Source organism: Doryrhamphus excisus, linkage group LG6 (assembly GCF_037039965.1).
Source record: "Doryrhamphus excisus strain RoL-2023G ecotype Guam linkage group LG6, RoL_Dexc_Guam_v1.1, whole genome shotgun sequence".
Lineage (NCBI taxonomy): Eukaryota > Metazoa > Chordata > Actinopteri > Syngnathiformes > Syngnathidae > Doryrhamphus > Doryrhamphus excisus.
This window is the reverse complement of record NC_136362.1, coordinates 12,676,776-12,703,500: the sequence shown is the minus strand read 5'-3', so window position 1 is coordinate 12,703,500 and position 26,725 is coordinate 12,676,776. Positions and strand designations below refer to the sequence as shown.

At 41.2% G+C, this 26,725-nt stretch overlaps 4 protein-coding genes across 5 annotated transcripts; 2 read left to right on the top strand and 2 right to left on the bottom strand.

Annotated features, from left to right (window-relative positions):
• Positions 1–565: 565 nt before the first annotated feature.
• On the top strand, positions 566–5,625 carry LOC131126023 (uncharacterized). Its single transcript, XM_058068156.2, has 6 exons — positions 566–772; positions 843–964; positions 1,049–1,211; positions 2,135–2,250; positions 2,313–5,526; positions 5,591–5,625. The coding sequence occupies exons 1-6, from the start codon at positions 604–606 to the stop codon at positions 5,623–5,625; spliced, it is 3,819 nt and encodes a 1,272-aa protein (XP_057924139.2). The 5' UTR covers positions 566–603.
• A 268-nt stretch (positions 5,626–5,893) lies between these two features.
• ahsg2 (alpha-2-HS-glycoprotein 2) lies at positions 5,894–8,479 on the bottom strand. Its single transcript, XM_058068157.2, has 7 exons — positions 8,216–8,479; positions 8,016–8,126; positions 7,841–7,922; positions 6,867–7,021; positions 6,690–6,785; positions 6,518–6,589; positions 5,894–6,435 (listed from the first exon to the last, which is right to left on the bottom strand). The coding sequence occupies exons 1-7, from the start codon at positions 8,411–8,413 to the stop codon at positions 6,055–6,057; spliced, it is 1,095 nt and encodes a 364-aa protein (XP_057924140.2). The 5' UTR covers positions 8,414–8,479; the 3' UTR covers positions 5,894–6,054.
• A 1,294-nt stretch (positions 8,480–9,773) lies between these two features.
• LOC131125596 (sentrin-specific protease 5-like) lies at positions 9,774–15,309 on the top strand. Of its 2 annotated transcripts, none has more exons than XM_058067281.2 (10): positions 9,774–9,950; positions 10,321–11,154; positions 11,224–11,329; positions 13,164–13,311; positions 13,390–13,437; positions 14,413–14,490; positions 14,562–14,699; positions 14,780–14,863; positions 14,941–14,991; positions 15,077–15,309. In XM_058067281.2, the coding sequence occupies exons 2-10, from the start codon at positions 10,464–10,466 to the stop codon at positions 15,194–15,196; spliced, it is 1,464 nt and encodes a 487-aa protein (XP_057923264.2). In that variant the 5' UTR covers positions 9,774–9,950; positions 10,321–10,463; the 3' UTR covers positions 15,197–15,309. The 2 variants fall into 2 exon arrangements, with proteins under 2 accessions (XP_057923264.2, XP_057923265.2); XM_058067282.2 differs by having other exon boundaries at positions 10,318–11,154.
• A 471-nt stretch (positions 15,310–15,780) lies between these two features.
• Positions 15,781–25,901, bottom strand: LOC131126259 (protein crumbs homolog 1-like). Its single transcript, XM_058068600.2, has 8 exons — positions 25,668–25,901; positions 24,591–25,532; positions 21,284–21,834; positions 20,980–21,145; positions 18,258–19,167; positions 18,135–18,176; positions 16,845–16,967; positions 15,781–16,173 (listed from the first exon to the last, which is right to left on the bottom strand). The coding sequence occupies exons 1-8, from the start codon at positions 25,723–25,725 to the stop codon at positions 15,924–15,926; spliced, it is 3,042 nt and encodes a 1,013-aa protein (XP_057924583.2). The 5' UTR covers positions 25,726–25,901; the 3' UTR covers positions 15,781–15,923.
• Positions 25,902–26,725: the final 824 nt, after the last annotated feature.

Below are 26,725 nucleotides of genomic sequence, written 5' to 3'. Positions count from 1 at the left end.
ATTACCAGGAAGCTATAATTATCTAAATTCAAAAAATGTTATTTACCAAGATACATCTGTGTATATGTGAAATCTTTGGTCAACATGAGAACCAATAGGCTTTGACCTCTTGGAGTCAAAGGCCACACCTTTCATTGCACCATTGCTAACACCTGTTGAGGTTTAGCCCTTTCTTTTCTCATTAATTAGTTCTAGCTCAGCCTTCTACCTTTTGTTATCAGCACTGTGGAGTTCTCAGCTTTTGCCCACACTCCTGTATATGCAGTGCTTCCCCCTTTTTTTCAAATGGCGTGTAGAGAGCTTGGGGGCTCTAAGATTTTACTATATTTGGGGATTTTTCTGGTTGTGAGTACGTTTTGCCATTGTTCCAAATTAATACACAACTCTACATTGAATCAAAGTCGAGACAAAAGTAACGTCGTCCACACTGGAAGACTATTATTCTCTCAACAAGTTATAGGTCATAAAAAAGCTACAAGTGACAACCTGGATGTTGATTCAGATTACCAGGCAGACATGGGTATGTATGACATATTTATCATGCAGTATTAATTTCAAAGTGAATATGAGCTTGTTAAAGTTATATTGTGAAAAGGGTGGGAAATGTCCAAGCAACCTAGTGGTCCAGAAGATGGTTTTTCCAAACCAGACCAGGCAATTGTGGAGCAACTCCTTCAAATGGATCCTAAGGTGGAATGTACCGCTGATTCCATGAAGCTTCAGGTCCGAGACATTTCCTCCACCCCAGGAACGTTGTTATTGGTTGATAGGGGTAAGATTGACCTACTTTGACAACTCCCAACACATTCTTAATGATGATTTAAATTGAATTTGCTTTCTAGGTACACTCATGACTCCTTTGCCTCTGTCCATGCTGCCTCAAAGCTGTGGTTATACAATCAGGTCAACACCAAGCAATATGGTCTTAGTGGCTCCTTATAATGGCTGCTTTGTTACTGTTCAGGTAGGACCTTTTTGTGCTGTAAACTGCACATACAAAAAAGGTATTTACTATGAACACCTTTTGTTGCTTTTTTGTATTTTTTAGGAGGATACATATGTACTACCATTGCTTTGGTGGGGGTTGCCAGTGAGGATGACTTGCCCTTTGATGAGGCGGTCTTCAAATGCACCCGTGGTCACCTGCCACGCAGAAGGCATGGTTGTAAAATTGGAGTGGACTCTTCCAGCCTCTAAAATGAAAATAAATTGTAAGTTGCTTTTAATGACTTTGAATCACAGCCATAATGGCGGTACAGTTGAATGCCTCAGTCACACAGAATTTTTGTACATAGTTTTGCATATGTGGGTGACGGTTTTGTTTGTATAGTTATGGTGTAATGTAAATGTTAGTTGTGCAAACTGGTTATTTACATTGATTGTATTACTATTTCCGTATTTATGGAATTTGTATTTGTAGTAAGCCTATTTAAACGTACAGCGTATACTTCAGATTTATTTAATGTTAACATGTCACCCAATTTACAAAATCTTACAAATGAAATGTAGTCAAAACAAAGTATTAAAAGTTTTTTCAGCAATACCATCCCAATAGTGGGATTTCTGGAAAAGTGTAATCATAACCATAGAAATGGAAGTGGGACTTCATCACAACTTGTCACACGGCATGGTTGTTCAGTACAATAGGAACAGTTAATTAAAATAATTCCATATGCCAAACTATGCCCAAAATGTAATTGAATGTCTGATGTATATGTTTTCAATTGACACTCATCCAGTCATACCTCTATTCTTTGCGGTTAATTGGTTCCACACTTGATGGCAAAAAGTGAATTTCTGCAAAGTTGGATTCAATATTAATAAACTTAATACGTTCATAGAGCATAGAAGCTAAACTTTGTTTCAAAGTTAAGGGACAAAGAAAACTTACCACTTCCACACGCTATAAGAGAACATTTTTTTCTCCCCAAAGCAGCAAAAGTACAATAGCACAAGTATACTACAAGGTACACAAGGGCAGATAAAGTGCAAAAATAGGGTAATGCAAATCAGGCATTATGTACACTGTTCTCTCTTCAGTCTGTATGGATGTCTTGAACCACAAGCAAAAGTATTTTCATGATTTTACTTTTTATGACTGAGGTTTAATAATTGATGGCAATGTAATTAACAGTGAATGGCGACTGGGAGTGGCTAAGTGCTGCTGCACTCAAATGTGGGATCACTGTAGGTGAACATGTTGAAGGTGTGAGCATCTTTGTCCGCTATGATCCCTGTGTGGAGATGAAGGTAATGATTTGACAATTGCAAGTTTAATTTCATATTTCCTTCACTAACTGTTTTAATTGCAGGATGGAAAGTACACAGTTTTATTGGCTGGAGAAAGAGAGGTTAAGGTTTCCTGTCCAACGATTCAAGGTCAATCTGGACCCACAAGACAAACAACACAGGCTCCAAAAAAAGAACAATCCCCAGACAAAGAGTGGTATCCTCATCACACAGTTGATCATTCATACAAACCCACGGTACCTCCGAATCCCATGCCTTTTACACACCAGGTCCAACCTAAACCAGACACTGAGCCCACACCTGCTCCACAGCCCCCCAAACTACCAAAACCTGAGGTTCTTTCAGGTCGCGATCGGGAGTCTGACTATTTGTACCCCTATCCACCGTACCCAATGCCCAACCCTGGAGCAGAAAGTGAAGAAAAACCCACTCCTGCTCCAAAACCTGAAGTGCCTTCAGATCATGATGAAAAGCCATTTTACCCCTTCTTCACCATGCCATGGCCAGAAAAAAAACCAAACAAGGTCACCGAACCCTTGCCTTCTCCACAACCTCCCAAACCACAACCACCTGAGGTTTTTCCAGGTGATATTCACCAGCATTACACCTATCCACTTTACCCAGTGCCTAACCCTGTAGCAGACCCTGACAAAGAACCCATGCCTCCACCACCAAAACAACCTGAAGATTATCCAGGTCATGTGAAGCCATTTTACCCCTTCTTCACCATGCCATGGCCTGATAATAAACCAAACCATCTACATCCCCCCAAAACACAACCTGATGTTCTTCCAGGTCTTACCCAGAAGCCTGCCTTCCCATTTCCCTATCCATTTTACACTATGCCAACCCCTGTGGAAGACTCTGACAAAATCCCCATGCCTTCTCTATCACAACCTGAACTTCTTCCACTTCCCCCCAAACCACCACGACGTGAGATTTTTTTAGGTCCTATTCAGAACCCTGACGATCCATACAAATATCCACTTTACCCTATGCCTGATCCTCTGGCAGAACCTGACAAAAAACCCATGCCTGTACCACCAAAACAACCTGAAGATTATCCAGGTCATGTGAAGCCATTTTACCCCTTCGTCAACATGCCATGGCCTGAAAAAGAACCAAACCAACATACCAAGCCAGTGCCTCCTCTACAACCCCTCAAACCACAACCAGGTCTAGGTGGACAACCAGCCTTCGACAATCTATTTAACCCTCCACTTGATGATAAACCTGTTGTGCCCCTTTTACCACAAAACCCTGTGACTCAGACCAGTCAAACTGGGCAGCCAGTCTGTCCCAAAAACTATCCATTTTGCACTGCACCTGAAGAAAAACAAATTCTCAACAAACCGCAAGAACCTGTCATTCCACCAATTGACAGCCTTTGGCCGGTCAACCCCATACCTGGGCCTGAATTTATACCCGTACGACATCCTGAATGCCCTCCAGGTCATGTCCAATGCAAGCACCCCTTTCAGGTGTATGTTGCGAATGGTCCTCCCAAAAAGCCAGTTCCACCCGAACCAAAACAACCTCCATGTAAAGAGCAGCAGCCAGCTCATCCATTCCCAAATCCACTTTATCCATGGCTGTTCCAACCGCCACAGCCTGAGGTCCCACCGAGTCAGGCGGAGAAGCCAGTCTACCCATTCTTGTCTATACCAGTGCCTGAAAAGAAACCACTTACCGAGCCTGCACAACCTCCACAGCTCCCCAAACCACAACAGCCTGAATTGCCTCCTGGTCAGCAGTCTCAATATCCATACCTCTATCCACCCTACTCTGTACCCACTCCTAATGAGATGTTCAAAAAGCCACCACCTTCTCTACAGCCAACTGAACCAGAACAACCTGAACACCCCCCGGTTGATGTGGAGCCAGCCAAACCCTTCCCTTTTTTTCCGTTTAACCCTGTTCCTGTTATCAAGCCCACACATCCTCCACAGAAGCCTGAGGTCCCTGAGAAAACAGTTCAGGAACCTCAACCACCACCAATACCAGACGTTGAAACGAATGCTCGCATACATTCCATTGAGAAGCCTAAAAATGAAAAACCTCCAGCCAAAACACCTCCAGATAGCCGGATGCCACAGTGGCGTCACCCACAATGGCAGCAGTTTGTAGCCTTACCCCCAGCGTCTCCAACCAAGCAACCCCAGCGGGGTGTTAAAACCCCTCTGCAGTCTCTGCTCTCACAGGGTTCAACACATGGTTGCATCAAATTTTGCACTGCTGGTTTTTCAAATTGTTGCCCACAGATTGCTTTTCATCAACATCTTTATCATCTTCCGCCTCCTGTGCCTGATGGTAAAGTGACCTCCCAAGGGTTTCCATATGTTGCCTCCATGACGTATGGCCCTGGAAATGGCATACATTATACTTGGTCTGCTCAAAAACCACATGATTCTGGGAAAGCTGCTGACTCTGTCCCCACATCCACCCACTTTCAGACATACGGAAGTCAAAAGCAACAACCTGACCAACCCCTGGGTGATAATTTGGCATTACCAGGACATAATCCCACCAATACAGCAGCTTCTGAAGTACCAATTTACCCTTTTGTTCCTAACTCCAATTCGCGTTTGTCCAGTTGGCCATATGAGACTATCCAACATTTTCCACAAGGCCAATCATCACCTGAAGATGTGCCTCCATTGAGTCTTGAAAATCTTTTTAATGCTGCTGTGAATCAAGGGGGACAAAATCAAAATCGTCACCCGACGAAGCAAAATGTGCAACTATCGTCTGGCCTGATAAATTACACACCTGGTCTAAATGCCATGTCTCATATCAACCAATACCTTCAGCAGCAGCAAACAAATCAAATGCCAACTCCTTTGGAATTATTCCATGGACCCGAAAAGCCTTTCCCGCCAGAAGCTGAGGGTGAACTGAGTCATTTGCTACCTTACTCCATGTTTGAAGACTTTGACGCTACTACAAATACTTCATCAGTCCTCACCGATTTACCACGTTCATCATTTCCAAAAAAACCAAGGAAATTCTTCAAACGTGGTCAGGTCAGGCGTTCTTATGAACCAAAGGGATACATGCTTCTACAACATGGTCCCCCGGGTAAGGAAGCTGGCACTTCTGAGTCCAAGCAGAAATTCCCGGATGAGGCTATTGAAACTGTCCCAGCCCGACGTCATGCAAGGAAGTCCCAACATCTACGATGGCTTGAGCCAGGTGTGGCCAAGACTCCAAAAGATGACTTTAAATCCAGCAGACCTGATACCGAGCTGCCAAATGTTCCTGTAAACAACAGACGCGGTACATCTTTTGGTTGAGTATGTTTCTTATTCTGTTATTGAAACTGACAATGCTTGTCTTACAGGACTGGACCATCCCAGTGAAGAAGGGTCAGAGTAAGCAGATGACATGCATTGTAAATAAACTATTTAATTTGACCTTGAGTATATATTTAATAAATACTCTCACAGGAACCACTTGGTATGTTCTCATTAGCTGTTGCTGGAAATGTCTTGCCATTAATTGATACATTGAAAACTGAGTTTATTTTACTCGAGATTAGTGTTTAAAACCTTATCTTCAAGACGACTCCTTTGTCCTTTGACACATCAAATACACGCAAGATAATACAATTTAGTGCAACTGTATTACTCTTAGATTCAGAAGGTGCATTTTCCAAAACAGTTTTTTTTTTAATTTGTAAGAATAAAGGCGGTTAAATCCACATGCAATGATTCCAAGCTTATGAACTGCTATGAGTTCTGTCTGAGACAGTGTTTAAACAACTCCAGGTTTTATTAAAATAGTCTATATTCTGCATAGGAGCACTTAAAAGTATCGGACCCTTCCTGGGCACCGTGGGATGAGGAGGATGGGGTCTGTTGCAATGGCGTTGGGAACTGTGGCATCTGCAGCGGATACATCTCTTTTAAGCATCTTCACGGGACTCTCTAAACTGACCGACGCCTCGGATGAGGATGTGGTGTCGGCGGTTGGAGCAACAGGTGGGACTGTACCAGCGACCGCCATGACGGGCACCACTTCGGAAGACTCTGCCGACTCGGCGGACAAAAGGCCAGTAACATGGGGGTCATGGAGAGAGGTCAGTTTGTGGTGTTTCAGGCCGTGCTTTCTGGAGAGATTGTGTGTGTGTACATGGACGCCTGGGAACACTTTAGGAACATCGGTGCTGTTGGCATCTTGAGGTACCTGAGTCATAATTTGAATCCAAAGAATTCAGTCAGTTACTGTCGTTACGGTGATGTCGACAAGCATCAACTGTATATCTCACCATGATGGGAAACATCTTGCACTCAACTGTGTGGGCAGCACTCAGGCCTTTGGCGGTGCAAATACCATGTGTCTGAAAATATAAATATTTCTCATTTGAGCCATAAATCATCTTTTACATCTTTGTTGGGGTGGAAAAATACAACTTTATGTTCAATCACACTTGTACTTACAGTCATGGCAGCAGTCAGGGGCACACAGACATCATCAGTGCAGTTAGCCTCAGCGACAACATATTCTGCCAAGTAGCGTGGGCCACCAGAGACAATCTGAAGCAATCAAGTGTGAAACGTCTGATGTGCTCCAAGAAACGTATCGGAGCTTGTAAAATGGATCCCGGTCGAACCCACCTGTGTTGACATCCTTCCGACCTCAAGAAGAGCATATGTCATATTAACGGTATTGTTGTTGAAGGTTGCCAGAGAAGTATGAACAAAGTCGAGGGCTCTTGTGTCGTTCAGGGGAAGGAGGGTGGGACAACCCAAGCAAAGGTCTTCTGTTGATTCTGAATGTTGTAGACAGAAGTGATATAAAATCTCATTTTATTATGAGGTACACAACTTATGAGTCGTTACTGAGGAACTAATGAGTAATGCTTAGGTAGGCTAATTCCTGATTGACTATTCTACGTATTTTATTGTAAAGTGCTACCAAATATAATTATATCAAATGCTGTGTTCGCCACAGCGCATTCTTTTGATCCGCATACTGATTATTGGCCAGACAGCTTAGCTACCCCCCACCCCATTTTGCAGGGTTTTGTTCAAATTTCCAAATATTTAACCTTAAATGATATTTACAAATTTTCTTTGAGCCCTGTCATGACTATATGCCCATAATATTTTCACTTTACTTCCATAATATTATAACTTGTTCCCCAACGTCCTTTTACAAAAATGACAACTTTATTTTGCTGCTTGTTTGTCACAATAACAAACTTTTAGAATAAAATACTCTTTTTGTCTTTGCTATTGCAACTCTATTTCAACATCAACATGATATTATGGTACTATAGTACTAATATTATGTTATTTTTATTTTCCCTCATCATATTTTGATATTTTCATATTATTCCTGTAAAATTAATACTTTTTTTCTCAATATTTTGACTTTTCCGATTTTTTCATTTTGCTGTTGCCATTTTTTTTACTTTCTTGTTAAATTATATTTTTAGAATGTGCCACAACTGACCCCAAGGCCGCACTTTGGACACCCCTGATTTATATGCTCAACATGGAACAGATTGGGAGCAACCCATCACTACATGGCAGACAGTAAGAAATATATTATCCAAATAATATTTAATATCAGCTTCAGTTTTTACCTTCTGTTTTACACTTGAAAGCAGTGACAGTCAAAGCTCCTCCGACCCTTTTCAGCACCACGTCACAGTCTCCTTCGACTGCCTGTTTTGAGACAAAGGTCTTTTCAAATTCCACATTTCAGTTACTGAAGCTCATGATAGCTTTTGGTACGTGTCTAGTGCAGGCTTACTGTACCGTGAGTACTTTTGGTCGGACTGTGCAGTTAGCAACTGGTGTGGGGTCCAACACGTGACAGTCTGTCTCCAGCAAGTCCACTTCAACAACGTATGTCTTATCTCCATCAGGCTGGGACAAAAATGAAATTGAATTCAATGAGAAATGATCTAGAACATGCATGTAGTGTAGTGTTTGTTTTTAACTACATTTTTACTCACCTTAGTGAGAATCTTGATGTCCTCAATCCTGTTCAGTGCATATTTGTAGCCGTGAGTGTGCTGGGCATTGAGGTAGTCTTGAGCCGCCAGTGCAGCCTCTTCTGCCTCAGGGGAGTCACACTCTGGCTGCAGAACATTGAGCTGAGCGTACCCTGCTGCCAGGAGTACCAGAACCACTGTGATACCTAGAGGATTCATTTCCACCGTGCGTTCTATCCGGAAGGTAGAAAATTAGACAGGATAACGAGGAAGAGAGAGAGACCTCATGCAGGCTTTAGTGTATATATAGTACTTATATCCCAAAGTCCTGCCTTTCTACGTCACATGGGTGGTACTTTTAGGATTGCTGCCAAAACAAATGCTTGCTGACTGAAGTCTGACTGATGAATGGTGGGATCGATATTAAAGCAAATACAGGAACATTGCCACTATATTTCATTCATCTTTCTAATACCACAAATGTACAATAAAGTTGTGTGAACCACCCACTCCCGTCCAACACAAGGCAAGAGGATGTTGTTTTCTGCTTGAATTCATACAAATAATACATTGCAAAATCCAAAGTACTCACATAAAACAAGGAGGGACACGGCTAGTAACACAAACTACATGTTGAATTTAAAAATCATGAATGGACGAAGAGGGAATCCATAATGGATAAGGGTCAAACACTGGCCCCTCTATTATCAATGATTGCGCAATAAAAAAGGATGTTTGCTATGAGGCGGCATGAGTTGAGAAACAGGAACTTTCATTGATTTCCAGACCGGGTTGATTCACAAAAGTCTAAAATCCTTTCACATCGCCCAAAATGTTGGGTAACCCTGCATGCACTATGCAGTACAAGACGATCAAAAATTATCTCTGTACAAACATGAAAGTACCATGTTTTCACAATGCAACATTGGCTTTATTATTGTAATAAAGGCTTACTATTAAGCAGTGTTTTTAAAAAGCATCACATTCAGACTGATGCTTTATTTTATTTGACACATTTAATTTTTTTTAAGTTTTCAATAATGGTGATCACCAGCTGCCAGGATCCTTAACACAATGAAAATTCACACCATCTTAAATGCAAGGCCAATTTTAGCAACATCTTTCAATAATGGATGTTTTTTTCGGCATTTGAAACACATCCAAGCCCAATTTAGACTGAATGGAACCCCTTTGCCCCTAGGCAAAAACTTAAGAGAGATTTTAAGTACAGTCAATTGTTTCTCTGAACCAAGACTTGGACTTTGTTTCTATACATTGTACCCATGTGTGTGTACTACTAAAGCAAACAAGATCACTGTGATGATTTCCTCGTTTATTCCAGGTCATCCAAATGTTGTTGCCCCTGGGGAGTGCCACTGTTTCCACTGTTTCTTAGACCACATGAAACAAAAACACTGTTTAAAATGTAAAATTGTAAAAATATATATATATTATTTTTAGTGTATGTGTACAGAATCTATTCCAACGAAATGTATTTATTTATATCTATAGCTATTTTATAAACTCCGTAATTGATTTAAATAACAGAAATGTGTTTGGACACGCCGCTCGAGTGACGTAATCAATATGCGACACTCAGTGGCAGCGTGCTTTGATTGCGTGTTTGACGCCCGAAAGTAAACGTGTGTTCAGCGAAAATTACTTTGGAATTTAAAAGTGTCGTGGTTGTATTTCTTGCAGATGTGGCGAAAAGTAAAACATACGACGGTGTATCACGTCGAGCGGCCCAATAACGGTAAGTTAGAGCGACTGCTCCGGTGTGAAAGTCATGCTTTTGTACGTTGGTATGTCGATAGCTAACATTATACTGTAATACTGGTATTGTAGCACTATGGATTAGCAGAAATGAGTAGAAACAGCATTTAGAGACGTACTGTGTTTGTCAAATGATTAAAAAAACAAACCAATACTGTACTACAATGTGTTACTAGCGTTTGTCTACAGTTACATTTTCATTTCACATTTGTTTGGCTACATGTTGAATGCAATTTTAGCCCGCCGCCATTGCTTCCTTTACCAGACGCTAAATATGCACGTACATATGTACATGTAGGTATATATAGGTGGTGTTGTTTTTGATGATGTTATTCTCTTTTTTTTAGCAGATGTTCAAAATGACTAAGAGTCTCCTGGGGAAGGTCTCAAACAAAATGGGACCATGCCACTGAAGAACTTCTTTCCCAGGAAGAAGACTTCACCAAATCCAGGCTTATGTTTGTGAGATGTTAACTTGTTACATGTTGCCGTCATGTGTCCATGCATAGTCTCAAAAGTGGGCCAGATGTACGGCACGCGAAAGTTCAGAAAGAACCGCAAATGCATTAAGGACCCCACATCTTCAGTCAAAAGAGTTTCACACCTCTCCAGACGGACTAAGAGACAGTTGTATTATAAATTACAGATGTGGCTGTGGAGGAGGCGACAAGAGAATTGCTGTTTTGCCTTTTTTCGAAGTAAAAGATTAATGCGGCGGAGGCGCACCAGTCTTTCCTGTCTCAGCGGATACTTTCAGAAAAATAAAGGACACTTGTATCCGTCACCGATTCTACAACATTCACAAGCCAAAACATCCAATGCTGCTCATGAAAGTTCAGAAGACCCGCTTAAAAAACAGACTTCCCTCGTGAAAACAAGTGAAACGATACCTCTCTCACAAATGTGCACAACATTCAACTCTGTGGAGGCAAGCCCAGGCGACATCACTCCAGCAGTGGCACCTTCTCAAGGAGCAGAACCCTTTGTAGAGTTGAGTGAATTTACAGAGCTATCACTCACTGGGTTAGATTCTCATGTTAAGAATCCTGCTGAGGACCAAGCAGGAGAATGCACTGCTTCTTTTCTGGAACCTACTCCGAATGCAGACCTCAAGACCTCTATCAAGAACACAATACACCCTCAAACGGATGTTGGCCTCACAGTAGTGACAAACATCATCCATGGTATGTATCTGACTGTTCCACCTTTATTTATGTGAAGATATGTGAACTAATTGTGTTTTTAATCTCTAGACTATCTTGATGACTTCCTCAGAATGTATGGAACGTTTATCCCACTACAGAAGAGTGACGTGTTGATGCACCTGACAAAAATGTTCAACGCTGATTTCACTGACAGGTGAATGTCCGAAAGCAAACGAAGAGTTGGACTTTGTTCTGTCGACACACCAGCTTTAGACAAACAAAAAAACATGCTTTTGTTGGTTTTAGTCTTTCGTTCTTCTCGTAATTGACAATTTTGAATGCTTTTGTCATGTTTTTTATAATGTTACATGTCTTTTGGCACGTTATAGAACCGCAACACCCAAATTAAGAGCACAGGGAACTTGATCTCTATGAATCTGTAGCTTGTACAAGAAAGCCATCCAAACCGCTCAATACTATCAACACACAACGCACAAAGGAGCCTACCTAATGTGGGCATGCAAACAAATATCTAGTTGAAAAACACCTATATATTCCAACCGCAAGGTATGCTGGGTAACCTGTGGAACTCTCTGTCCCAACTTTTTGTATGTTTTGTTGCATTTTTGCTTGATTGCCAGACATGCTGAGGAGGTCGTCAGAGAGTAAAGTTTTGTTGTTCCATCGTTCATATTGTTGTTGCAGCGGGACTACCCAGCATGCTTTAGGAAATAACAGTTTTAAGTTGCGTGATATGTTTAGCGCTTGTTGTTGTTGATATACGTGACTGCATTTGCTGTGGGTGGGTTGTTTTTTTTTTTTTCTTCGTTGCACCGTGAGCATGTATGTAATTCTGCATTTGGTTCATATTGATTTGCTCCGTGTAGGGCCTAACTGCTTACTCGATTAATTGAAACACCAAGCTTCTGATAAAGTGACAAAAAAAATCATTCATTCATTTGTTAGTTGCAGCCCTAGTGTGTAGCGTCAGGGGTGGGCACACCTTTTGACTCAAGGGCCTCATTGGGTTAAAATATTTGGCGGCATAGGTGGCATCAAGCAGAATTACATACGTGCTCATGGTACAACAATATGAAAACACAACACCCACAGCAAGTTAATGCATCACATAAATCAACAACTAAGCGCTAAACAACTCAAATGTTGTTTTCTAATAACCACAAGGCATGCTGGGTAGCCCAGCTGCAACAATATGAACTAAAATAGACTATAGTTGATTATGCTTGATCACGCTAAAATAACTACCCGACCTAAGATGCAGAGTGCATATTCAGGAAGTGCACGTTTTCAAGTTTTGTACAGCAATCATGTTTTGATCTGACAAATCTTAAGTAAGCGTGACCAAGAGTAGAACTACGACAGCTTCTGCTGGGACCGCGGCAGCTGTTGAACACTGTAACTGTACCCACGAGTAACGCTGGGAACACCAAGAATGGCAAGGTTTATAGTGTACACAAAGCATTTAATGCGCCATTCCTCCAGCACTGCGACTCCCACATGTTGCAACATGGACACTTGTGGCCTATATATGTACATCTTCTGTTTAAGTTTAGTGGGTGTTGCTTATATTTAGGTGTGCTCAATAGTTGGGAATTTAATGTAGATGTTAAAAAAAAAGAAGAATACCAAAACGATTGTTGCAGAAAACCGTTTGAAATGCATGTAAATAATGAATGAAAGGGATAAATGAATGTTTAAAGTTACTTTTACTTTCTTTGAAGGCGTGATTCTTGATGTGACTGTTCCCAATCCGTCAGCGAGAACAACCACCATTTTCTTGTTTTGCCTCGAGTTATTTATTGAACGCTGTAGTGTTTCTCACCTCAATAAACCCACAATGGAGCCAAACCAAGTTGGAAGTGTCAGCATTTTAAGAACAAAGGTGAGAAACACTATTGAATTTGAGACATAACTCATAACTCAAGACAGGAAGATGGTGTCGTCGTGGTGTCTGGCTGCCACATTGGGCACAAAAAGGCATAATGATGTTTATTAATGAATTTGTATATGTTTTATATTACTTGCAGGACAAATTTCATCTTGACGGTTATGAAACGCAGATTTGCTGCCGTGTTGTGGGAGCCGGTACCTTCCTTCCAAGTGGTCTTCCAGAAGCACACCCTAACACTGGATGATTTGTCCACACTGGAGCATGAGAATTGGCTCAACGACCAGGTCGCACACAAACTCAGCACCTGAATTGTAAGTTATTATGTAGAGTCTAGATAGTCTTATTTTTGTTTTCTGCTGCAGGTCATGAACATGTATGGGGAATTGATTATGGAGGCTTCACAACACAAGGTAATCACAATTGTACACATCAGCATTTGTATACTAAAATCCTATTAGCATAATAATTTGGAGCCACGTTTACATGAGGAGTTTTTCTCTTTCCGAATGCCCTTTCCGAAAGCAATGGTATACATGGAAAGGAATATTCCAATCGCGTGTCTACATGCGCCGCTATAATCAACCAGAATAGTGAATGGGGCATGCGCAGTAAAGCGTAAACACCAACATCACGTGATACCGACTTCCTCCAGTTTTTCTTTCACTTGTGGGAATAACTCCGTATTTTGTTCGTCCAGTCTTGAAAATTAGTTTGAATCAAAAACAAACTTTCCACAGCAGTCCAGTGCCGATTGCTCACCTCCACAGAAAGTCTCGAGCTGCGTGTTACGTCATATCTCAGAATTCGCTGAAAGAACGCACCCGGGAACAGGAAAAGATAAAGTTCAATCTTGCTAATATTTTATAATTAAGCTCAGCACATGTTTTATATAGATATGTATTTTCTTTTTTTAATAAAACTGGACTTGTGAATGGCGTATAGAAGGGTTTAGATTCTGTTCCACAGATGGCGATAATGCACACGAAAGCTGCTTGCCAACCGCCAATAAACAGAAGAAGAAAAACACCGCGAAGAAGAACGCAATCTGACAACTTTCCGTTTGAGCGGTTACAAGATACCTCAATCGGATTGGGGAAAGGAATATTCCACCCCTGTGAATCCGATCATATGTTCATTCGGATTGGCACATTTCTTTCGGAATGAGGTGTATACAAAGGTTAGATTCTTTCCGTTTGAAGAAATAACCCGAATGGAATTGGAATATTTGGGTCCATGTAAACGTGGCTACTGTGTGCTGTATTATCAAAGCTTGATGTTATTGAAACAACACCACAGTATATGTGCTGTAAATCAAAGTCTAAAAGTACATTTTGACCAGAGAAACCCCCGTGCTTGTCTCATGACTGACTTTCTATCTGTCGTAGGTCCATTTTCTCAACAGCTTCTTCCATCGACAGCTCATGACCAAAGGCTACGATGGAGTAAAGAGATGGACGAAACAGGTGCATTATACGAAATTCATGAAAGCACCGCTACTTCAGCGGCGTCCATTTATTTAATGTCTCTTATGCAGGTGGACTTGTTCTCCAAGACTCTGCTGTTGGTGCCCATCCACCTGGAGGTTCATTGGTGCTTGGTGACCGCCGACATTGCCAGAAGGAGGATCTGCCTGTTTGACTCTCAAGGGAATGTGCTGCGCAAAGTTGCACAGGTAAATCACACTTTTGTACCCCCTGCCCCTCTCCACTCGTGTCATGTGTGAGCATATTAGAATGCATTTGTCCACGGCAGAGCATCCTGAATTACTTGGTAACAGAAGCAACAGAGAAGCAACACGCATCGTTTGTAAGTGGCTGGGCTATGTCATTCGATGAGGTATGTTTTTCAAAATTGGCAGCAAAAATTATACCCGCCACAGAGTTATTCATTCATTTTCTTTTTTTTGTTTACAGAAAGTGCCACAGCAGACCAATGAAAATGACTGTGGTGTTTTTGTCTTGGAGGTACCTCCATGATTCTCCTGCTGTAGTGCGCCAACCAATCAGCTCAGACATGAAGTCATGACTCTTCCTCTGCTCTCCCTTTCAGTATTCCAGATGCCTCGCCTTGGATCAGCCGATGCATTTTTCACAGAGGGACATACCAAAGATCCGCCAGCGGATCTACAAAGAGCTTTGTGAATGTAAGCTTCGTGAACAGGCTCACTAACAAACCATACAAGTGCAGTATGAACTCCGATGCTATACTTTTAGAAATTATCTTTCCACGTTCAGCTATCTAGCAGTGCAACATGTTACAAAATAAAATGCTAAATCCTCATACTTATTGCTGTATTTTAATTTTCTCTGTTGAAATGCCACATTTATGTAGCACAAGTCTGGCTGTTGCAAATTGTCCTTTTTTGAAGGTGTTTAAACAACACTTTTCTGGTCCGGGAGGTGGACAAAACCCACCACACATTCATCAGGGGTCTCGGCAGGACCTAAAGAAGGCAAAAAAAATCCCACTTTTCTGACGGGTTGATTTTTGCCAATTTTTCAGGTCCACAAAAGTCGCAAATTCTCGTTTTTGTGGTGTTTAAATTACATTTTTCTGGTCCAGGAGGTGGACAAAACCACCCACACATTCATCAGGGGTCATGATTTTTCCAACTATACTGTAAAGTCTATAAAGCAGTGCTCCCTAATTCCCCAGAGGAGCGAAGGCACAAGACAAAGTGAGGTTTTCCGTATGATAACCAGGATTAAATGTTTATACTGAAAAAATATATTGATTTACGCACTTCACAACTGACACTTTTATTAAACTGACCTCAACATTTTCCATACACTGGAGATATTCATGAAAATGGAACAAATCATCTCATGAGTAGCACTGCAGAAAGTTGCTTTAAAACCAACAACACGCTTTTTTTAATGCACTTACAAGCTTGGAATTAATCAACTTGAAATTCCCAATCGATTTCTGGCTCGTCGTCGAGGCGTATGACGAGGTAGGACATCAGTTGGAAGAGGTTCTGCCACAGGCCCAAGAAGATGTACAAGTAAAAGTCGCTGACATCTATTTGGCAGTGCATACCCGAGTAATTAATGTCACACACGCATTCGAAACTGTTGATGTAGTTGATGCAGAACCCTCCGTTCATGCATGGGGCAGAGGCACACTCGTCGACATCTTTCTCACACCTGCAGCCAAGAGAAAATGTAAAGAACGGCAAGATACGTGAGAAAATCAAGTTATCAAGCGTTGATGTTTTTATGGGAGGGCACATGAGAAAGGAAGTAGAAAAAGTTTACCTTTTAATTTTATTGTAAGGCAATACAGTATATTGTACTGTATTTACACTGTACAACACTTCCTAGCCACACGTCTAAAGTTAAAATTACTCAAACTTGACATTAATAAAACCATGTAATAATGCTTTCAGATGAAATTTTGTTAAAGTGGGGTTTATTTCACATGGAAATGACACAGAAAAGGGGTAAAACACCATAAAGGTTGCGTTTTCATTCATATTAATGGAAATACATTCATCCTAGATTGCATGTAGCATAATCTAGAGCATTCTAGCATGTAGGCCACACAGGAGATCGGGAAGACTTGGGATTAATTCTCCACTAGGGCATCTCTGTGCAGAGAAAAACAGCAAGTTTTCTCGGTCCTGAAGCAGCAAAACAACCCCAAACCATCACACTACCACCACCATTTTTTGCTGTCTGTATGCTTTTCTGAAATGTGGCATTACTTTTACACCGGATGTAGTGGGAGTATTTTCCCAAAGGTCTTGGGAATCGAGATGTTCTCTGGCAAAACTGACAGTACCATGGATGGAAGATAAAAACAATGCATGTCCTACCATTGTCCTGTAAAACCAGGCAGGCATAGACATTGGTTGTCCACTTCCGAACAGTTCCCTCCATTGAAGCAGCTGAAGTTCCATCTTGTGCCGTTGCATTTTGATACAGGCAGCAGTGGAAGACTTGACATAAGGAAGAATGCAAATTAGTACTTATCTTTGGTGACAGCAGTAGTAAATTGTGGTTTTGAGGTATTGGAGTAATTTTTGTGTGTGCCTAAATTAACCATAACAATGGATAAATGAACTACAATACAAGTGTAAGGCACTCCCAAAAACGCATTAAAAGATGTCAACTATGTCTAAAGTATGCCCATTTGTACTGTATCCTTTGGAAGAAATGATTAACAAATTAACTAAAAATTTTAATCAAGCTAAAAGATAGTTACCTAAAACTAGGTAAATTCAACTTAAACTTTATTTAATACTAGCAAAACATTTGGATCTTATTACGAGCAATGAGGGGTGGCATTTAAAGACATCACGTAACTAAATTGAATTCACATGTTTTTAGTCTATTTTCTGGAGTTTCTGAGCATAAATAAATGCTGCAAATTGGACTTCCTTATTAAGAGTGACAAGGTGAGTGATAAGAATATCCACTTATTGTTTTTCTCTGTCGTTCTATGTATTTAGATCAAACATTAAGCATTTTATGACGGCTTTATTGTTATTCGCAGAGTGTCCCTGAATGTAGTCTCATAACAATGAGGAAGTGTCCTTCCGAGGCTGAACGACTGGAGAGGTATTGGTGAGTAAAACAAAGTGACTTATAGGAATAGCCATTATTATTTAGTTTATATAGAACACACATACACGCATAATTAAGGCCTTGTTGTGATGTTCAGGGTGTCCCTGAAAGTCTAGTGACAAATGGGGAAGTGTTGCTCTGAGGCTGAACGACTAAAGACGTGTTGTGAGTAAATTCTATTCAACTTATTTTTTTTAACGACTAGAGACGCAAATTACGCCTGTAATATCGCAGGGGTCTAGTGGGAACAAAAGCATAGGAGAAGGAATGCAGGAGATACGTTTGCCATCGTCTCTACTGACTTCAATCAATCAATACACATTTCCGGCCTTCAAAATAAATGCACATCCTGTGGGGGTACAAAATAAGGGCGTCACAAAAAATGTGTTGATTTCTTTCGGCTTTTTCCTGATTACGGAGTCGACACAGCGGATCTTTTTGGTCCACATACTGATTTTAACTTACATAATTAATCAAACTATTACCATTGGACTATTTTTTAACTTCTTTAAGAATATTACTAAAGTAGTGGCACTTACGAGTTAATTTCGATGTACCATGGGATTTCGGGAATTTTCACACTGTAAGAGACAAAAATGTTGGTGAGTATTTTTAGTAGTCTGCTTCAATGTCTTATTAACAAATAGAATAGAGAGACTAACTTGCAGTATTGGCCTGTCATGTTCTGGGGACAGAGGCAGGAGTAGTTCTGGAAGCCTTTGAGACATGTAGCGCCATTGCTGCAATTGTTATTGTCACATAAATCCATTTCCATCTCACACCTTTCACCCATGTACCCCTGATTGCATACACATTTGTACCCTCCTGGAATGTTGCTGCACTTTCCGAATATACAGGAGTTAGAGACGCAGTTATCGCTTGGTTCCTGACACAGCGGACCTGTCCACATGGAAGGACATTTGCAGCGATGCAGGTCAAACAGATCCTCACATACCCCCTCATTTTGACAAGGGTTCGGTGCGCACACACTGGCCCCCCAGCAGCCATAATGTGGGGCGGCGTTGTTGTTCATCTGTGTAAACTGTTCTTCCTGAGGCCTGAGCAGTTTCAGCTCTGTGTCTAAGTGGAACGGAAGAAGAAGGCCTCCGATCTCTACAGGACCCAAACACCCTGACAGACTCACTATAGAGTCCAGGCTCAATGCCCCCAGGAAGATGTCTGCTCCCTCCTTAAGAAAATCCAAGTCCCCTTCACGTAACATGGGTATTTCCTGTCGACTTTTATCCACAGCCATGATCCACTTGGAGCTTTGACTGTGCTTGCTGAGCTTCACGGAATGCCAATCTCCATCACCAACTGAACCCACACCCTGAACAGTCATCTTGAGGGAGCTTTGGTCCACTCCGGCTTGGTGCTCCACGACCACACGGGAGTCCCGAAGAGAGAGGGTGATGTAGGTTGTGCCCTTTTGTGCGTGCAATATGGTGGCTGTAGACTGCCTTGTGCGGAAGCTGAGGGAGACACTGGCGAGATGGGTGGTGTGCTTTCTCTTCCCATTGCTGTGGTAGTGCAAAATTCCACTCTCTGCCCGAATAGTTACATTGGATAAACCTATAGAAGAACAAGAAGAAACATTCACTACGTTTACATGCAGTCAGTGTTTCGGTTAAGTTCAATATTCTAGTTCAACATTCAGAATAACTCATTTACGTGCAAACAGGGTTGTTCCTGTATACATGGTAATTGTAACAATCGTGATATCCCCATCAAAACAGCGACACACGGAGGATGTCATGACACAACATTGCGTCATTTCCGCTTCTTCTTCCTGTATACAAAAACAATACCAGCAAGACAGATAATGAATACCGTAACTGGTAGTACTTGTCTACAAAGGACATTTATTCTCATAAATGTATGAATTTTTTTGTCATGTACTTTTTTTGTAAATTTAAGACTTTATTTTTCTAAATATACGACTTTATCGTGCAAATTCACAAACCTATTCTTGTATATTAATGATGTTTTTTCTTCTACTTTTATACATTTTGGAAATAAGAGTCGTAAATTTAAGTAAATAAAGTTACAACTCTTTTTTTCAAAAATGTATAACTTTTTTCTCATAAATTGATGCATTTTTTCATGTAAATTTACAACTTTATACTCTTTATTCTTCTTGTAAATTTCTGACTTTTTCTCGACTACTTTTTTTTGTATATTTAAGACTTTATTTTCCTATATTCATTATGTTTTTCTTGTAAATTTACGAGGTTTTCATTTGGTAAACTTTATTCTTGTCAATTTACTACTTTCTGACTTTTTTCTCTATTACTTTTTTTTGTTTATTTGCCTTAATTTGCATATTTTTTTCTCTCATAAATTTACAACTTTATTCTCATACATTTACAATTGTTTTTTTGCTCGTAGTTGTATTACTTTTTTTCTCATAAGTTTTCTTTATTATCAAAAATTCTCTTACAACTTTATCCTCATATATTTACATGATTTTTCTCTTAAACGTACTACTTTATTCTCACAAATTTATGACTTAATTTTCAAAATCTCAGATGATCATTGTTTTCAATGTGGCCCTTATCCTCTGTCGTAAATAATAATATATCAACACCAACATCAAGCAATACCAACACGACGAAAGGACGGTAGTCCTGAAGCTTCGGAGACACTTTATATTAGTGTCATGTCACTGTCACCACGCAGCCGTCAAGTGACCAAACACACAGAGACAAAGCAGAACACTTCCAGGCCTTCACAATAAAATGTTCCGCGTGTGTCAGATGGCATCTATCAAAATAAAGGTCTCTGAAAGTAGCTTCAATTCGCAATGAAATCAGTAAGTAAGGTATCTACCTTGAATTGATAATGATTTTTTATTGACTTTTGTTGACACTGTGTTGGGCAACGTTAAAAAGCCAATATCAAGCATCTAAAAAAATACAGTATTATTTTGCACAGTGCTAAGCAGCCCCTCCCTTTTCCTCTGGTGAACATGTGACGTCTTGGGGAGGATTCCTCATTGCAAACTTCCACGGGCATGTGTCGGTAGACTAAACCTGACCGGGGATTAGAACGTCTTAGAAGAATCCTATCTAGGATCCCTACTGCTACACCGTTCCCTCCTGTACCCAGCCACTCTGTAATTAATCAGTGCCCGGCACCAGTGAGAGGTCTAAGGAGAACACACTCCCTCCAGAGCTTACAATTGAAGAACAGACACTGCTTATATAATATATAGCCTATACAAATATTACAAAGCTGATGTGTTTCCAATTGTTTTTCCTGCTTGAGCACCATATACTATTTATAGCCACTCCTCAGCCCTTCAAAGCCAGTCTTGTATCCCACAGTAGACAAGAGTTGTGACAAGAATAGTGTGAACGCATCCGTGTATCTCAAGACACTTACACTCAAAGCCCTGCGAGCTCTGCTGGCATGCAGCAGCGGCAGGGCAAGGAGACAGCTCACACCATTTCACCTCCTGGCAACTCCGCCCTGCGGTGTTGGGGGGGCAGTTACAGATGAAGTCATCCCACATGGCGTAACACACGCCTCCATTGAGACAGGGGTTAACCTAAAACGGAGAAATCAGAAATTTGTTATGATAGAGAGCCTCTTGAGAGTATCCAAAATAGCACACGGTAATTAGTAGACAAGTGATGTATTTTTGGATTCATTTCACGTTTCATCGTCCAGTGAGTCAGTAACTTACCGCACAGGCGTCGTCACTGCTGCACCCTGGTGCAACGCTAATCAGCTGCTCCAGCTTGTACGATTCCACCGACGTTGTTATGGAATAGAACTGCAAACGTTTATCGTTAATCCTGAGATCTTGAACACATCCCTTGTAATAGCCTCCAAATGTTGCAGAGGCCCTCGAGTCTGCCAGTCCACCCACGAAGACCAGATCCCCACGACGGGCCCAGATGTGACGTATGGGTAAAAAGCCTTGGCTCTGGGCAGACTGCACCAACTCTGCTTCCAGTCCATTAAGCTTCACGGTCACCAGATGAAAATGGCTGTCACTGACCACACTTTGACCAAGCAGGGTCTCAAAGTTATTGATTTGAACTTTGACGCTGCCCTGTTCGAGCCACAGGCGCAGGTACTGACTGGTACTGTTGGATAGGATCAGGAGGAGGCCATTGGCTTGCCTGGTTCGAATAAACATGGATACGGTCAAAGTATCACCTGGATCATCATCTAATGAAAAGACAGCATAGCTTTCCAGGTCTTTGCTCCCAAACCTTGCAGTCACGTATTCTGTGGAAGGGAAATAGGTACATTAGATAATACTATAGAGCAGGGGTCTCAAACTCAATTTATTAGCCACTGGAGCTAGGGTCTGGGTGAGACTGGGCCACATCAGGTTTTCCAAAAAAAAAAACCCAAAAAACACATTTATTAAAAACAGAAAAATATACAAACTTTTTCAGTGCTTTGGTTCCGATTTTCTACAATAAAAGCGCTGATAAAACATTCCACTGTTCTCAAATATCTTAATTTTTATTTTTCTGCACAAAATAAATAAATAAACTAAAATAAATAAACAAATCAAGAATAAAGAAAATCAATCAATCAGTAATAAATAAATATAATAATAATAATAATAAAACTGCAAATAATAAAAACTTAAGAAACCACATATACGTAGTTGGTGGGTAGACAATTTTTTTTTTCAGATTAAAATTACCAAAGCATTATTAGAGCCCTGTAGACATGACAAAACACGACTATAGTCACATTTATACTTTTTTTATTTACAACATATTGCGCAACTGCAGGGTCTGGAGACACATGCTAACTCGCAAACTAGAGAGCTAGCGACCTAAACAGTAGCCTTCAAGTTATTTCCTTTAATCTCAAATAGCCAAAAACTTACCACTAGGGAGGATAACTATGAACAGTTTTTTTAACCTTTAACATGAACATTAATCAAACGTAATAATTTTTTATGGGTACATGATACCATACAGCATCCATATCAAACTTGCGCGGGCCGCACTAACATTAAACTTTCATATCAAGGCGGGGGCCTCAAACCAGTGTCCTGCGGGCCACATTTGGCCCACGAGACCCCTGCTATAGAGTAATGTTGTGGCTATAATGCTCTGTACACATAGCCTGATTCAGTAAGACTCCCTAATTTAGTCTGGGTAAGCTACTGAAACCCACGTTTTCACAAAGCCCCAGTCCAGGTGTTCCATGAATGCCTCCTTATTGCATGTGTTGGAACTCAGCCTTTAAGCTCCTTTCAGGTCTCCTGACTAACTTTACTATCTTCTTTGAACTTGAATTGACCCATACTTAATTGACTAATCCGTTTACTGTCATTTCTCAAGCAATATCAAAATAATACAATTTCGGAGTGCTTCTTATGTAGGCCAGAATATACAACTGGGTTCAGTTAAGGAGACATACTTGGCCACTCCATCATTTCCTTGACACATCCTCAGAGGCATATGTTATCTCGAAAGAGTGTCCCCTAAGATAGGCTCCTTATCATATTGGATAATATGAGGGAAAATAAGGAAAATCATGCCCTGCCTCAGAATGTCACAGTGCATGTTGGAAGTCCCATTTCTTTCAATGAACCATGACTCCCCATTGCCGGCAGTACTCATGCAAAGTCAGATCATGACACGACCGCCATTATAGCTGACTGTTGGTAAGGTATAATTATCTTGGTACTCACTTTCAGTGGGTAGTAAACCGACTGTATGGCTATATAAGATGTACTTTCATGATGTTTTCTACAGAGGGCCGCATGTTCTTTCCATCCATCCATCCATCCATCCATCTTGTACAGCTTATTTGAGGTCAGGTCATGGGGGCAGAAGCCTGGGCAGGGAATCCCAGACTTCCCTCTCCCTGGCCACTATCCTGAGTCTTCCAACATGGGGAGGCATCCTGACCAGATACCCAAGCCAACTCATCTGGCTCCTCTCATGTTCTTACAGTGCTTCTCACCTTATGTCTAAGGGAAAGTCCTACCAACCTACGGAATAACCAGTAAATTGAGATCTTTGCCTTTCGGCTCAGATCTCTCTTTACTACAACGGACCAATGCAGAGTCCCCATCACAGCAGACACCACACCGCTTCACCTGTCAATCTCAGGTTCCATCCTTAATCCCTCACTCATGAACAAGGTACTTAAACTCCGACACTTGGGAAAGGATCTCATACCCAACCCAGGCGAGAACCATGGACTCGGACTTGTGACTTGACACTTGACTTTGTGGTATTGATTCTCATCCTGGCCACTTCACACTCGGTTGTGAACCCATTCAATGAGTTGAAGGGCTTGACTAGATGAAGCCAGTAGTACCACATCATCATCCGCAAAAAGCAGAGACTCAATCCTGCAGCCACACTCAACCAGCATTAGTGAAAATCAGCAAGTAATTGATACGCCCATAAAAATGGGTGACCCCAAACCCTAACTCCTAATCCTAACTCTAACCCTGAACCTTTTTGACACACAAGCTTGAGTCTCCCTTTTTGTTGTTTGTTTTCTTTGTCTGCTGCCTCCAAACAGGCAGAAAAAGAGTTCACTCTGAGCATTCGTTTCACGACCTTGGTGTATTTGTTCCATAGAACAATGTCATGAATGGAGTGAGCACTTTTATCAGTAATACAGTCTCTTTATCTCGGTGGGTGGAGGCAGGCTGATAGCGTATACACAGTGTGCTGAATGGTGTGATTAGATTAGATTACAATATATTGTTTTTAAAATGTATTGTTAAAAATCTTGTGTACCATCTTGTCTTGTGACATCCCTGCCTTACACACCTATTAAACACATTTTAAGTATAAAATATCTAGCGACTAGCCACTAATGACTGATAATGATGGCTATGGCGTTAAAAAGCATTTGAAAGTTATATATAAAAGTGACATAGTGCGATCACTCAACGCTTGGCAAAAAATGTGAATTGTCCCATACCAGAAAAAAAATGGTTGCTACACCCGCCGGTAAAATGCTGTAATCAGTTTCATGATTGTGTTATGTCTTACCCTCTGCACAGTTGATGCCCTCATAAGGTCTGTGGCACTCACACGTGTAACTCCTCCATCCCTGGCTCACACAGCGGCCCCGATTCTGGCAGGGGCTGTCATCGCATTTGCCATTATCGTTACACCCCATCGTGACATTAACCTGGGCGTCAGAAGCTTTCAGCAAAGTCACGGGCACCACCAGATGGGAGTCCACAAACACATCTCTCAAGCAGCCCAGAAAAGCATTTGAGGGTTCTGTTCTGTGTGCGCCAATGAAGAGGCTTTGGCGCACCGTACCAGGCTGGGGGAGAGCGGAGGCAGGCTCAAGAATATGGACTGGTGTGGCGCTGGTGTCTCTGGTGCAGTTTTCCTCAGTACAGAGGAGCCTGATGATGCTCACCACACCGCCAAGTGATGCCTCCACTGTGTGCCATTTGTTGTTGGAAATATACACTGGCAGTTCCTGAACCAGTGTGCTGTATCCTTGATTTCTGAGGCTGCGTAGGCACAGATGACCATCCATTAGCTCAATACTGAGGAGGAGGTCAGCCACTCTGCTTTGCAAGAGGGTGCCAACAGGTCTTTCTGTCCGGAAACTGAGAGTAACATTAAGGGGGGCTACTATGTCAACAAGGGCAGTCTCTACATACATGTAACCTTGGCTCTCAAATGAAAAAACAGTCGAGATCCGGCATTTGGGCCCCGAAAAGCCAGCAAGGCAGGTACAGGTGTGAGTGTGTTGTCCATTGACAAGCAAGGGGGAGCATAGTCCTCCATTTTCGCACTGGTTGCCGTCACAGCCAGAAAGTGCAACATTGCAGGTCTCCCCACCATATAGACGCCCGTTTAGGGTTTGCTGGGAGCATTGGCATCTGAAACCACCAACGTGACTCTCACATATGCCACCATTTTGGCATGGCTTCTGTTCACAACCAGTGATGTCACCGTCAGATGAAATACCTACAAACACAATAGGAATACATTTTGTGAAACATAGCAATATGTTTTAATGGATTCCTAAAGTAAGATATTATAAAAAATATTGATCATCATAAGAAACTACAGATCAAATCACCAATATCAGCCACCACATACCTTCAAAAAGCCACCATAACATCCAAACACGCGCAATAAATGTCAACATTGTCCTCATCAAAGACTCAAAATTAATAGATATTGGCAAATATCTTCATTTCATAACAAATCCAAGGTGAGGAACTCTTGTTTATGCACCTCCATCTTCAGCTCTGCTCGCCCATGCATGTGCTGACTGACAGGCTGGTATTGTCGCAAGCCAAGATTGGAGGGATTAAGCTAATGCACTTATAATGTCTTACACTTTAATTGTGTTGGCAAACGAGAGCTCCTGCCAGGAAGCTAATTTCAGCAACTTTCCCATCAGAATATTTGACTCTGAACTGATTTTTTTTTTTAAAGATGGTTTGCAGAAATACATTAAATCCCTTTATTTAATCAACACATATTTACGTACGCATCAATAACACAAGTAGTGTCTATGATGATGCATGTACATATAGGTGCTCTGCAATATCTCCAGGATGATATTCTCGTAATTCTCATCATTTCTATCCATACTACCATGCAAGGACATGGATTCACGTGAGCATGCCAATGCAACGTGCACTCCAAATTGGTCCGAGTTAAGTACTTGGCAGACCATCTTCCTGGCCTGACATGTAAACGCACCACAGGTTATTTGAAACATCAGTGATATTCTGAGCAATGTCTAGTTATTAGTTACTGATGCTGTACTCTTATAAGCTTTGTTAAAGGGAAAATGTTCCAATAGCTAAGAACTTCAAGAAAATATTACTTTATTGTTAAAACAAGTCCTTAATAAAAAAGTAGCACTTATATATCTGTAATAAATACTGAAACAACGATGCAACCTTTCTACTTTCTATTGTATGGCCATAAAGATAAACACACATTTAAACTACATTACCCAAAGTTCCGTAGACCTTCCAACGTAAGTCAACACTTCCCCTTTTATTCGTATTTAGAGATTGTATTTCAACATTTACCTAAATTATACGTATTCAATTGATTATCACACCATACTACTTATTACTCATTTAAATACAGTAACCGTTTGAGGACTCTGGGTGTTGAACAGCCAATGGGCGAGCTGC